Consider the following 13,827-nt stretch of genomic DNA (forward strand, 5'->3'; position numbering starts at 1 on the left):
TGGAACAACGTTAGCGCTTCAAAATCATTGAACATTCTTTGTTTGTGTTTTTATGCAGATATTTTATAGATAAAGCTTAAAAGGATTTTGGTAACTTCATAATAAACTAATTACTTAAAATCTACATTTAATCGATTATTCAGTTCCTTGTTGTGCTTCGTTAACAATGCATGCATGAATTTAAAATTCCATACTTATTTATGAAGGTTTTCGATAGTAATTCTGGTTAAACAAATTTTTCATAGTGTTTGACGAAAGAAAAGTATAAATAGTCGATAAATATGCCATATAATACACAAATACACAACAAAATAATACACAAATACACAACAAAATAAAATGCTGTTTACAGAACTTAAAATGTTACTAGCAATAAAGATCAGAGAAAACAAAGAGGTTCTTCTTGGGAAGCTTAGTATGTTTTAATTAGCAAACTATTTAAATAAAAATATGTATTGCTACATTATATTTTATATATATGTATATATATGTATATATATATATATTCATATATTTATATATATATTTACAAATGTTATAGTATAAGTATGTAATATATAGTATATATTAACATAATATAATTATGTAATCAATCAATCAATCATATTTCTAAATAAAGATTTTACATTCAAGTTTATATACAAATAGTTATAAACTAATGTAAAGTAAACTACTAGCAGTGCTAATGATATATAACAAGGGTAATAATAATGGCAATTTAATCATTCTATTCAAAAACAGCAGAGATATATTACAGTATATAAAATTAACAATGATAACATGATGTAATGTATAGTATATATCAATTTAATGTATAGTATATATCAATTTTATACAGTGTAGGAGAAGCTATTTATATATATATATATATATATATATATGTAAATATATATATACTTCCAATAGTTTTATTAACTTAATACACTAACATTGAAAATAGCTTCTCCTACACTGTATAATACGATAAATTGTGTTGGTAAAGATTCCATGACAGTCTCTAAGAACATGAAAAAAAACATTTGTGCCAATAAAATGAAGAAATACCATTATTTGGAAAACTACTGAAATGCTTTTATTTCGCTTAGTGTAATGTTGCAAATCATCTTTAAGTCTAGTTTCTAAAAAATCTAATACAGCTCTTGGGACTCGATACTGCTCTCGAAAAACTTTGTCAGAAACATCTTCGTTAAAAAAGCGACCATTAAACTAAAATGATATTGAAAAACAAAACAAAAATATAATTTCTGCGCCTATTTAGTATGATTTCTGATTTTGTTCGATAAAAAATCATTAAAAATATATATATATATATATATATATATATATATATATATATATATATATATATATATATATATATATATATATATATATATATATATATATATATATATATATATATATATATATATATAGTAATTTTAAGTAATGTTTTAAACACCAACCTCTCGAGGCAATCTGTGGCGACGCTCATTTTCTGCAACTTCGAAATCTAAGTCTTCATCCGAAAAAATTAAATTCATGTTCCTACTTTATTTTTACACAGTTTTTTTAAACACCAAATATTAGAATGTAAAAATATTCATAAAAATAGAATAGACAGCACAGCATACTTAATGACTAATAAAATTCATTAAGTAGGCCTACTAAATATAAATTACAATAAAAAATACTATTATATTACCACTATATATTACGGATAAAAAAAGTTCGTGAATTTTAGTGACGTATACGTTTTATGCTTTATAGCAATGGCCGAAAAAAATACAAACAGCGATAAATTCTTCGAGATTACGAACTTTTTTTCGTACGTGAAAAATTGCGTTTTTACGAAAGATTTTTTTTCTCGAAAAAAACTTCGAATTGTTTATAGCATTGGCCCCAGTTTATCAAGTGTTTAACGAACTGTTTCATACATTTGCATGTAACGTATTTGTCAAAGGCGCAATCGTATGTGTGCGGTTCACAAACAAAGTTATTTATCATTTCAGATCCAACTTTGATTGAAGACGCTTGAATTGATTTTGTTAATGCATCTAAGGCAAATCGCTTGTTTTCATGCAAACTTCAAGCACAAACATAATGCGCAAATTTTGTAAATGATTTCACATTGTGTGGACGAAGGTCGCAAAATTTGCTGAGTTTAATTTTTAAGTGCTGATGCTTTTTTTGAAAAACTCGAAAGCTTCTTTTAGCGTATAATATAAACGACGTATCTGAATATTGTTTGCTTTTCCGTCTGATAATTGAATTCGAGTGACAACTTCTTTGTTTGGTGATATTTGGGAAACTTCATCTTCATTATAAAAGTTTACAACTGCTAAAACATCGCTTTAAGATAGACCATACAGCTTTGAACATGCTGGAGTTAGACCCGAATTATCTTTACAAGCAGAGCTATTTGAAAGAATGGAAAGAATTTCAGATTGTTTCTTCTTTGAAGTTGATAGTGCTTTTAAAACTTTTTCCAATGCTTTTCCTCTTTGTTGAACGTTTTTAAAAGATGAGCTTGGTCCTTGAGATTGATTTAAAAGTTTTCTTTTTAAAGCTCGGCTTTTTAAAATTCTTAATTTTGCTTTAGCAGCATAAGCTGCTTTTTTTATTAAGATCGGCTTTCAATTTTTCTCGATATCTCTTAGACCTAACATTGGACATTTCTTTCTTTTTATCAGTATTTCGAGAAACATAGCTTGGTATTCTGCATAAGGTTTTTTTTAATTCTAATTTTGATTCGATTTCTTAAAAATTTACAACTTTATAAGAAAGTGTTAACATAAATCCAATTATTTATTAATATTTACTAATAGCCCTCTTCACAATACTAAAATGCAAAAATTTATTCGAATAAAATCCACAACGAAATCTGAACATTTGGATGATATTTTAACTTCCTTACCACGCTATTTTATAAATCGCTAAGTATCCCGTTGATGGGTTCAGTGACGCAACAGCTTTTAAACTATAACTCTAAGTTAATATAATGCTTGTAACTCTTTTTTGCAGTGAAAATGTCCGGCTCTGTCAATCCACACTCAAATTTAATTGGTAGCTTTCTTTTCCTTGGATCTTTAGGTTTATCTAAATTAAGATTTTTCCATTCCTCTTTTAAATCTTCACACATGACAGAATTAAATTTTTCTCCCATGTTGTAAATGGCGTCTTTCAATGTATCAATAATATCAGTGTATGTTTTTAAATAAAAGCTTTTACTCTGGGCAAATGATTTCAAGGACAAATAGTCACTTTCTTGCTGAAATGTCTTGAACCAAGTAAGTCTCTTCTTTCATTCGCGAATGAACGTAATTAACTCCCTAGTAAGCTGAAGAATATCTCTTACCTCGATAACATTCTTCATAAAGTCTTAGGTTATGAGATTTAGTGAATGCGCTTGACAATATACAAATAATGCTCGAGATTCGATGGCTCTTATCCCCATGCTCTAGATTCGATATTATTCTATACTCAGTATTCGATATTATTCTATATCTAATATTCTTATATCTCTGCTCTAGATTCGATGGCTCTTATTATTAAACTCCCGAAACATTACTCGCACCATCAAAGTATTGCCCTCTTAAATGTGGTTAACATATCACAAACCACCTTGAAAAGGGTTCTACAGTTAGCTTTGTCTGTTCCGTAAAAACCTAAAAAACATTCTTTAACTTGAAATGTGTCACGGTCGACCGATCGAACTCAATTAAACCTGTTCCATTACAGATATGTCTGAAGTCTCGTAAAACATTATTGAAAAATATTTAACTTTCTTAAATTTGGCAGTAATAACTCTGATTACTTTGGATGCTATTATTTAAAGCAATTCGTTTATTACTTCATGCAAAATCCTTTTATATTTCATTCTCTGTAACCAAGAACTCAATTACGAATCATCTGTAATTCTAACTGACTCAAATTTTGTATCATCTGTATGAACTCGAATGGCTAGTCCTTCTCTTGCGAGTAATCCCAGCAAGCACACAACGTTGAAACAACGTTGAAATAATGTTGATCGATGTTGATCAACGTTATTTCAACGTTGTTTCAACGTTGTGTGCTTGCTAAGATGCAACAGTGGAAATAATTTTATCGGGAGTTTCTTTAATTTCTTCATACATTTATGGTATACTTAAATCTTTATCTTTTTATGATTCTTTGGTAATATTTTATCGGTGATTTGCTGATTTTTCACGCACATTAAATCTTTCAATGGCTTTTTTCCAACTATTAAATCCTTCTGTGATAAACTTTGAATAAATGTTAGTTTCGTTTCTTTGACATATTGAACAGAATGTTTTATTTTGACTTTGTCATAGTTAAGCCATTTGTACGTGTCAAGTTAGGAATTTTGAAATTCCTGGCTTGACACGTATAAATGAACCTTGAAATTCCAGTATTCTTTTAAAATCGAGTTTCGAATAGTTTTTTTTTATTAGGATCATCCATTAATTACGCAACACTAAATTCAAGTAATAAACAAAACAAAAAAAGGTTTTGGCCAGAAGAAGCCGTTAACGCATAATCTTTGAAGGAATTCAATAACATTTATGACAGATTTTATGAAAACTTGTATTGCTACTTAAAAAAGTTGTCAAAGTGTGCAATTCACACTTGCTGGTGCTTCTACCAGCTACAGCATTAAACTAATAATATATTATCACGGGTTATCACGGGGACGAATAGATACTCGCCCCAGTGCATAAATTTATGGGGGGTTACTGCCTTGCTTGCTATTTTCTGACTCTGTTTCATTACTCAGCAGAACACTTTGACTACTTCAGACAAGACTTTTGCAATAGCATCAGCACCTTTTTGATGTAAACTTCGTCTAATTGAAAAATTTTGGGCAAGCATGAAACGTAAGCTGCGTAAGAAAAGCAAAGTTGTGGCAGACATTAATTAATTCACCGCATTTGGGGTGTGGCATCACAATCATCACAAAAGTTTACGAAAACTGTAGTCCAGAAGCGAGGTGTCCCTCTAAATTGAGAAAATATTGTGATCAGCTTGAAGATAAATTTACTTAAACTTAAATTTGCTTTAACAACTCAGAAGTTCAATCTCTTCTTCAAGTTATTAACTCATGTAAGTTAAAAACTTAATTTCCATGCAAATCACAAAAATTACGTCTATTCCTTTAAAAGATCTAATGGTTAATACTTTGCAAAGTATCTATGCAGTTCAAGAACCTGTGCTGAGGTACTTGATTATGGCAGACAAAACAATAAAAGTTATGAATCTCACGTGTAAGACTGGCTTTGAAAGCGCTGCTAGCCAAAGCATTTATAAACAAGTTTTATCAGAAGCAGACATGAATAGAGGTTTAAAATGTGAAAGTTCATTATTAATTATCTGCATAAAACCATTGGATTTCACAACAGCAATCAAAAGGTGCCTATTTGGAGAAATCAGAAGTCATCATCCATAGCTTACTGCAGATTCTTCTTCGGACATTACGCATAGGGCCTATGTCCGAAAAAGCTTAAGAGGCAAGAAAGAAAGACTTTAAAAACTATTGCTAATAAATTTTAATGCCTTTCTTTTCTGGCCTCCAATTTTAGCCGAAAGAAGAATAACAAATGCTGATATGATCAGAAGACTTATTGTTTCCAGTGACCCTGTTATTACATCATTGCGTAAACCAGCATCACACCGAACAAATCATTAAACGTTTGCTTCAGATGTTTTGCACTTTCTCAAACAATCAACTCCACACTACATTATTGCTTTACAAATTGTTGATGTAATTTCAAGTTAGCGATGTTTCTTGCACTATTTTTTTGTTTTTGACTATTGCTAAAGCATAAATTACCTAAACGTCTGATAGTTACTTAAAATGAGTGGGTTAAAAATCAGATAAAAAATCAGTCAAAATTCTATTTCCCCCCTGCATGTTATTTATATGCTACTTATATGTTACTTATATGTTACTTATATGGTACTTATATGTTACTTATATGTTATTTATATGTTACTAATATGTTATTTATATGTTACTTATATGTTACTTAGTAAAATATCTGGTTGCTAAGCACATAGGTATTCATAGCAACTAGAAATCAAAATTATTGCCACCGTTGAAACTACAATCTTCAAATCAGAGTATCAAGCACCGACGTTACCTCACCGACAGTAAAAAAAAAAATTGCGGAAAAACGCATTTTTACTTTTACGCAAATTTACACAGAGCTGCAGTATAAAGAATTTTAGTTTTGGCTTTTTTATAGCGGAAAGCGTAATAAAGCTTAAATTTACCCGCAGAAAAAAAACAATATTGCGTGAAAATGTGTAAAGAATTTCAGATTTAGGTTTTTTTTTGCGAACTTTTACCACACTGAGGTCATCAAAATAGAAGTGTTTTTTTTTATAAAGAAGTTGAAATTCTTCATCTCAATAGAATGTCATAAATGTTTTTGCTCATTTTTTCTTTTTTTAGAATTAGTAATGCAAAGAAAAGTAAAAAATTGTGCATCACATTTTTTGTTTTCTAATATTTGACTGGTAACCAAAAAATAGCGGTTGTATAACGTGTCAGTGGCTTAGCAACTGCGAAAAGGGACAATAGGCACACGATTATTTTTGTATTTTGTATATTTTTTTATTTTTATATATACCTACGCAAAAAAATGGTGGTGGACTATTGCAACAAAAAAAGAAAGCTCCATACCTATACATGATGTGAATGAAAGTTTATCAGAACGTAATGATAAAAAAAAAAAAAAAAGTAGTAGGAGTAGTAATGATATAAAATCGTAAAATATCGTTCAAATTATCTTTCAAAAAAACATTTTTTCTTCTTTAAAAACTCTATACAAATGTATGTTTTGGTTAATTTTTTTCTTTTTATTTCTGCTTTAAATATGTCTGATTCTATATTATTTCTAAAATTATTTTTGGTTTTTACTGTGTTTGTAGTTATTGAGTTTATCGAGTCAATAATAATTAAAACTTTGCTATTCATTTAAGCTTGACATGCAAGATAATTAAAGGTGCATGATTTAACTTTTATAAGGCGCATACAATATGTTTAACAATCCATTTAGCTATCATTTAGCAATCATCTTTAAAAAATGAATTATTGAAATAATGAAGTTTTATCGTAAAACATAGTCTGTGGCTTTAAGTTGAGTATGATGGAAGACAAGGTGTTTAAATGAAATCCTCTTGAATTTAACAACTTAAATTGTCTTTTAACAAATGAAATCTGCTTTTCAAGTGTGTAAGACTTGAAAATCAGATTTCAATTGTTAAAAGACAATTTAAGTTGTTAAATAGTCGCGATAGTCATACTTCTATCTGGCTGAAGTATGACTATCATGCACTTTCTTTTCAACTGCTTTCCAAGTGTGTAAGATACTTCTACCCTGCTGAAGTATGACTATCGAGCAAGTTTCTTATTACTTTCAACTGTGGGTTGTAGTGGTTAATACACATCTCATGATAGCATTAAGATTGTTTTCAAAGAAATAAAAAAAAACTTTCTTAAACTGTTCTCCCAAATGACTGGCGGTCGCCAGGTTGAAACTTTCCCAACTCCTGATTTTTTTACATTTAATCAATCACATGTAGTAAACACAATTTATGTTACCAAAAAAATCTAAACTAAGAGCTGAATATTTTCAAAATTAAAATGTATAACTTTTTGCTTATTTTCTTCCAAAGTTTTAGTAGAGTCAGCCGTAATGGAATTTTAAAGTAATTACGGCTGCTTTCGAAATAACGTTATGATTTTTTAACAGGTGGTAGATTTCAAGTTATGCACTTGTGCAGGTTACCTAACAAATAAAGGTATGAGATCAAAATCTCCAACACCCATAACACTCTTAGCATGTGAAAAAATTCAAGAGTACATCTTCAATTCTGATCTTAAAGTTCTGATCCTAAAGTTTCTTTCTGTAGCGTTTGTAGTTTTTTCTGTTTGAAATTTTTAATTAAGATTGAAATATCTTTTCTGTTTGTATTATTTTACAATTTGATTCAATAAATTTTTATTTTTTTAATTACCTATGTAATTTTGATTTACATGTATTTCTAAAATAGTTAAATTCTCACTATCAACTTTAGGCAGATAATTTTAGGTTGATCATTTCTCACGGTTGTTGCAAAAGTAAAACTGTAAACAATATCATAGATATCAGTGAATCACTTGCAGATAAAAATGCAATACAAATAGCATCTGGATTGTTAAAACGTAAAATGGAACATGAAAACATTATATTGGAAAGTGGTTCAGTTTCTCTACAGGTGGAAATCTTCTCTCTGTTACAGTTAAAGTAAATGAGATTAAGTCGAAAAGAAAAAAATCTGATCTCATTCCAAACTCTTATGGAGCTATCGAATGTACTAAAACTCTCTGAGAACAAAAAAAAAATTTATGTTCTACTTCACGCAGGAATCTAACAGGTGTTTTAAATTCAAGAATTAATATCAAAATAAGTGAACTACAGCAAACTCTTGTTATTTTACATAAATGTAAAACAGAGGAACTTGTTGATAGTGACCCGTTAGTCATTAGATACAGTTTATGTTAAAAATACAACAGCATTTATCAAATTTATAATTAAAGAAAGAGACATTGGTAATCCTATTGCAATGGTAAAAATATCTTCAAATGGTGGTCAAAACTTTTTAAAAGTTATTGTTTTCGATCTAAAAAAATTTTCTTCCTCTGAAATATGAAGGTTATGGTGTGAAAGATGAAATATTCCAGCCAATATAGAGATGATTTCAGAGGAAAACAGCATTCCTCAAAAAATGGCCCCTTTTAAACTTGAAGAAGTGAATTTTAGTGCTCCCTCGAAGCAGAGAAGATAAAAACGTTGGTCTCCATAGACTTATGTTAAGATCAACAGGGTGTTTCATAAGTTATGTTCGTGCTTTTGATTTCTAATATTTAAACAAAAAATAAAGAAAGAATGTGTTTTATAACTATTTAATTCAACTATTTTTCTCTCGGGCATTTTACTCTCTGGCAGCATTTCAAACGAGCCGCTACTTTTTCTCAGGCTCTTATACACATACATAGCCGTATTAAGGCGGGGGCGGATGGGGCTGCAGCCCCAGGCCCTTATAAAAAAAATAGGCCCTAAGGCCCGTGACTTTTTTTTTTTTTTTTTTTAGGAAACCAGATAAATATTCCTATGTTTCTCAGTTTTTTTAAATCAATTTATTGGGAGCTGCGGAGGCGTTGTGAATAAATAAATGAATAGAGATATACTATATCTCTATCTTCGTATATTTGGCGGAATTTTGGTATTCGCAAATATTTTTTAAATTATCTTTCCGCATAAAGATGTTTTGAGAACATTCAAGTTATTTATGTTTCCATCTATGTCCGCACAACTATCCGTTTTTAAAAAACACGCTAAAAAAATTAACTTCGTGACATAAATTTTTTAATTAAATAGGTTTTATAAGAGAATGCTTTTAAAACATTCGTTGATGTAAAAACCTTTTAAAGGAAAAACAATTATATTAGTGAATGATTTTAAAGCACTCTCTTATAAAACCTATTTGATTAGAAAATTTATGTCACGAAGTTAATTTTTTAGCGTGTATTTAAAAAACTAATAGTTGTGCGGACATAGATGGAAACATAAATAAACTTGAATGTTCTCAAACATTAAAACATCGAAAAAAAATTTATTTTATTTTATTTTATGAAAATTACAGCATTGCTCATTCGTTTACAAAATTAAAATAAAAAATGAAAAGGAGCGGCCTGAGCGGTTGGGACAAAATGCAAAAAAAGAAGAAGAATGAGATTCAATTAAATGAATTATTGAACAAAAATAAAAAAATGACTGAGTTTTGTAATACTGCAAGTAGTGTCTCGGTATCAGCTACAGCGAGAGCGAGTTCAAATTCACTAACTATGTCAATAATGTCAGCACCAGTTCCAGGTAGTGCTAATAGTGTCCCTGCAGACTCAGCTACAGCAAGTTCAAGCGTCTCATCTATCTCAGCAGTGTTACCCCTGGCTCTGACGACCCACACTGTCAACACCGATGTGGCTGAGTGGATTATAACCGACGACCTGCGTGAGTATTTCAGCAAAAGTGCAGATGGTTTTTTATCATGCCAACATATGGATAGCGATTTTAAATTATCTACTAAAGTACTGCCTGGTGACACTTTTAAGTTTAAACGACAGTGTACAAAGCCCCTTTTTTTCCGGGAAAAAGTGAATGGTGAGAAAATTAAGAGAGACTGGATTTGCTATTCCCCATCAACTGGTAAGGTTTTCTGCGCCCATTGTAAATTATTTAATTCAAAATGTGGAGTTGGAGCATCTGCTTTGATGTCATCAGGATATGATGATTGGAAACACGCTGCAAGAGACTTAGCTCGCCATGAAACAAGTGAAACCCACATTCAATCAATTGAAACCCTTTTAACACGTAGGAAAGCTGCAGAGCACATTAGTAAGAGGCTCACAGAGCAATTTGAATCAGAGAAAAAGTACTGGAATGACATACTGTTGCGTATTCTTACCGTAATCAAAATGTTAGCATCGCGTGGGTTGTCATTCCGTGACAGTAACGAAATTGTGGGTTCTGTCCACAATGGCAATTATTTAGGTTGCTTAGAGCTAGTGGCTGAGTTTGACCCATTGCTTGCAGAACATATTCAGAAAAGAGCGAACAAAGGCCGAGGTCATGTGTCATATCTGTCATCAACTATATGTGATGAATTTATTCATGTGTTAAGTCGTGACGTTTTGGACCACATTTTAACTGAGATTAACGAAGCAAAATACTTTGCAGTTAGTGTTGACTCAACACCAGATATTTCATATGTAGATCAGCTTAACATTATATTCCGTTACATGACTTCTAAAGGACCAGTTGAACGTTTTGTGACATTTATCCCTATAGAAGAGCACACTGGGGAAGGATTAGCAACAAAGTTACTTGATTTTATGGAAAATACTGGCATTTCAATTAAAGACTGCCGAGGTCAATCCTACGATAATGCTGCCAACATGAGTGGCCGTTTCAATGGCATGCAAGCAAAAATAAAAGAACATAATAACTTAGCTGAATACATACCATATTGTGCTCATTCGCTTAACCTTGTTGGTCAATGCTGTAGGATGTTGTTCTGAGGCTGTAACGTTTTTTGACTTTGTAAATAAGCTATTTGTATTTTTTTCTGCCTCCACCTCTCGTTGGAATCGTTTGATGGCAGTTTTAAAGCCACTTAATATGCCTACCTTAAAAAGGTTATCTGATACCAGATGGTCAGCACATTATGATGCTGTACACTCCCTCCAGGTTGGCTATACGCAAGTGAAGTCTACACTGGATATCATGTGTCAAGATATGTCCCAAAAGCCAGAAACACGACTTGAAGCCGCAGGATTGAAAGATATAATGAGTCATCATGAAACAGGTATCCTAGTTCAATTGTGGTCAAAAATTCTGAATAGGTTCAATTTCACTAGCAATTACTTACAAGGGGCAGACATGGATCTCAACACCGCTACTGAACTGCTTCGTTCTTTGGGTGATTTTGTTCATTCTCTTCGGAGCCAGTTCACAGCATTTGAAAAGGAAGGAAAGGATCTGGGTACCGATTCGTACAAAGGTGAATCAAGGCGAAAGCGCAAGAGGAACCAAGGATGGGATTATGGTGACTCAGAAGATCTAGAGTTATCCCCTTCTGATAAGTTTAAAGTTCAGTGTTTTTTGCCTATAGTTGATCAATTGTTAGTTGCTCTTAAACAGAGGGCTAATGCATATGATACAGTCAGCAAAAGGTTTGGTTTTCTTAAAAATCTACAATCTTTGTCCAATGATGGTATGAGAGATCATGTTTCATTTGTATGTGAAACATATTTTGAAGATGTTGAACCTAACTGTCATGGTGAATTTATTCACTTCACTTCTCTGTTTGCCAAATTGTCACCGCCCGATGAAACTGATTGTGTTGAACTGCAAATGTACACCTTTCTAGTTAAGAATAGTTTGACCGATACCTTTGTGAATGTCTACACTGTGTTGAGAATTTATTTGTCTCTTATGGTCACAAACTGTACTGGAGAAAGATCTTTTTCAGTCCTTAAAAGAGTTAAGAATGAACTTAGATCAACAATGGGACAACCTCGCTTAAATGATTTGGCTTTATTATGCATTGAAAGTGACATAGTTAGATCAAGAGATTTCACAGTAGTGATCAAGAAGTTTGCTTCAAAAAAGGCCAGAAAAGTCAATATATAAAAAACTATTTTAAAGTTAATTGATTAACTAAATAGTACATAAATTATGCTACAATTTATATTTATTGTTTTTTTTTTATACTACCTTACCGCCACATTAGGCCCTCCTATACTTACAGCCCCAGGCCTAAAAATGTCCTAATCCGGCCCTGTACACATATCGTCAGGTTAGAATTATTTTGTTCTATCTCTAACTTTAAACGTTGGGAGAAAATGAATTGTTAATTTTACTAAGTAATGATTACTTTTAAAATACATTTTATTTTTAAATTTTTTTTTCTAAATAGTTTCTTTAAATATAAATCATTTAAAGAATAAGTTATTATTTCTTAAAAAAGTAACAATAAAATTTTAATTAATTTTTACTTATAGAAAAAAATCAAAAACTTTCTTTCAACGTTTAAAATAGGAGATAGAACAAAATAATTCTAACCTGACGATATTTGTCTATGTATTTTCCTCAGGGGTCGTTTTCCGGTCGATTTTGATTGCGTTTGATCGCGAATTCTAAATTTCATCATAATCAAAAAATTTCCTATTTATATATAAAACTGCGAAATTTACAGATAAAAAAATCTGAAGTTCAATACTTAAAACAATACTTGAAACGAAACTTACAGATAAGAATTTGTTATATATAAGATAAGAATTCGTTTTAAGTATTGTTTTTTCGCTAAATTTTTGCTCCTCTAGAAATTTATTCTAAATTTTGATTTCGACGAAATTCATAATTTATAATCAAACGCAATCAAAATCAACCTAAATGCTCTGCCCACGCTCATTCAATCCGCTAATGAAGTTCACCAATTGCAGAAAGCCTGTCCTTGTATACAATATTGTTTAAGTTGCCTTATATGAAGAAATACGGAGGAGAAAGGTCGGAAATACGAGCGGGCCGCTCGATTGGACCTCGTCTGCCTATCCATCGTTGAGGATAATTTTGATCAAACCAGCAACTTACTTGACAGGATTAATAGGTAGATACCTCATCTTGTTGAAAGTAGATATCACGTTGTTTAACTTAAGGCCATAAAATGCTTCAAGCAACTTTAGATATAAATCCGAAGAGTCGAGAAAGGATGAACTATTTAAACCACCTGAAGTTATTCCATACCACACCACTACTTCATTCTTTGAGTTAGGTACAGGTGTTTATTTGTGCTGATCAGAGTAGGCCCAGTAAAGACAATTATGATGGTTTATAACATCATTCAGCGTGAACTAGCTCTTGTCGGACCAAATAATTTTGTTTAGTAAGTTGAAATTTCCTTTAAGCTTTGACTGGTCTAACAAAACTCCATTCTTTTGTCAAAATCATCTTCACTTAACTCTTGTACTTTATTGGTCTGAATTGTCAAAAGCCTACTTCTTAATTAAAATTAATCCTATTAATTTCTTTTTGTGATTACTCTGTGTTAAAAAATCTTTTTAATGTCGTTTGAAAGGTAAAACCTATAATCTAATAATTTATGTACTGATTCTGTTAAAAATTTGTAGTGATTAAAAGCCATCTAGTTCAGTAAAAATTTTAATAAATGAAAAAGTCAAATAAGTATGCAATAAAATAAAAAAATAACTTGTAACTAGTACGTAAAAGTTACTTAATATGA

At 30.9% G+C, this 13,827-nt stretch overlaps 1 protein-coding gene and 1 long non-coding RNA gene across 2 annotated transcripts; one reads left to right on the top strand and one right to left on the bottom strand.

The window, feature by feature from the left end:
* Positions 1-718: 718 nt before the first annotated feature.
* LOC149882908 (uncharacterized) lies at positions 719-1,882 on the bottom strand. The gene is made up of 3 exons (XR_016456578.1): positions 1,446-1,882; positions 1,018-1,206; positions 719-727 (listed from the first exon to the last, which is right to left on the bottom strand). It is a non-coding gene; the product is annotated as an uncharacterized LOC149882908 (long non-coding RNA).
* A 9,322-nt stretch (positions 1,883-11,204) lies between these two features.
* Positions 11,205-12,218, top strand: LOC145186453 (zinc finger MYM-type protein 1-like). Its single transcript, XM_080062564.2, has one exon. The coding sequence runs from the start codon at positions 11,205-11,207 to the stop codon at positions 12,216-12,218; it is 1,014 nt and encodes a 337-aa protein (XP_079918690.2).
* Positions 12,219-13,827: the final 1,609 nt, after the last annotated feature.

This window comes from Hydra viridissima, unplaced genomic scaffold (assembly GCF_058129835.1).
Source record: "Hydra viridissima isolate aposymbiotic clone 2 unplaced genomic scaffold, HvirCarnegie_v1 scaffold_10, whole genome shotgun sequence".
NCBI classification, from domain to species: Eukaryota; Metazoa; Cnidaria; class Hydrozoa; order Anthoathecata; family Hydridae; genus Hydra; species Hydra viridissima.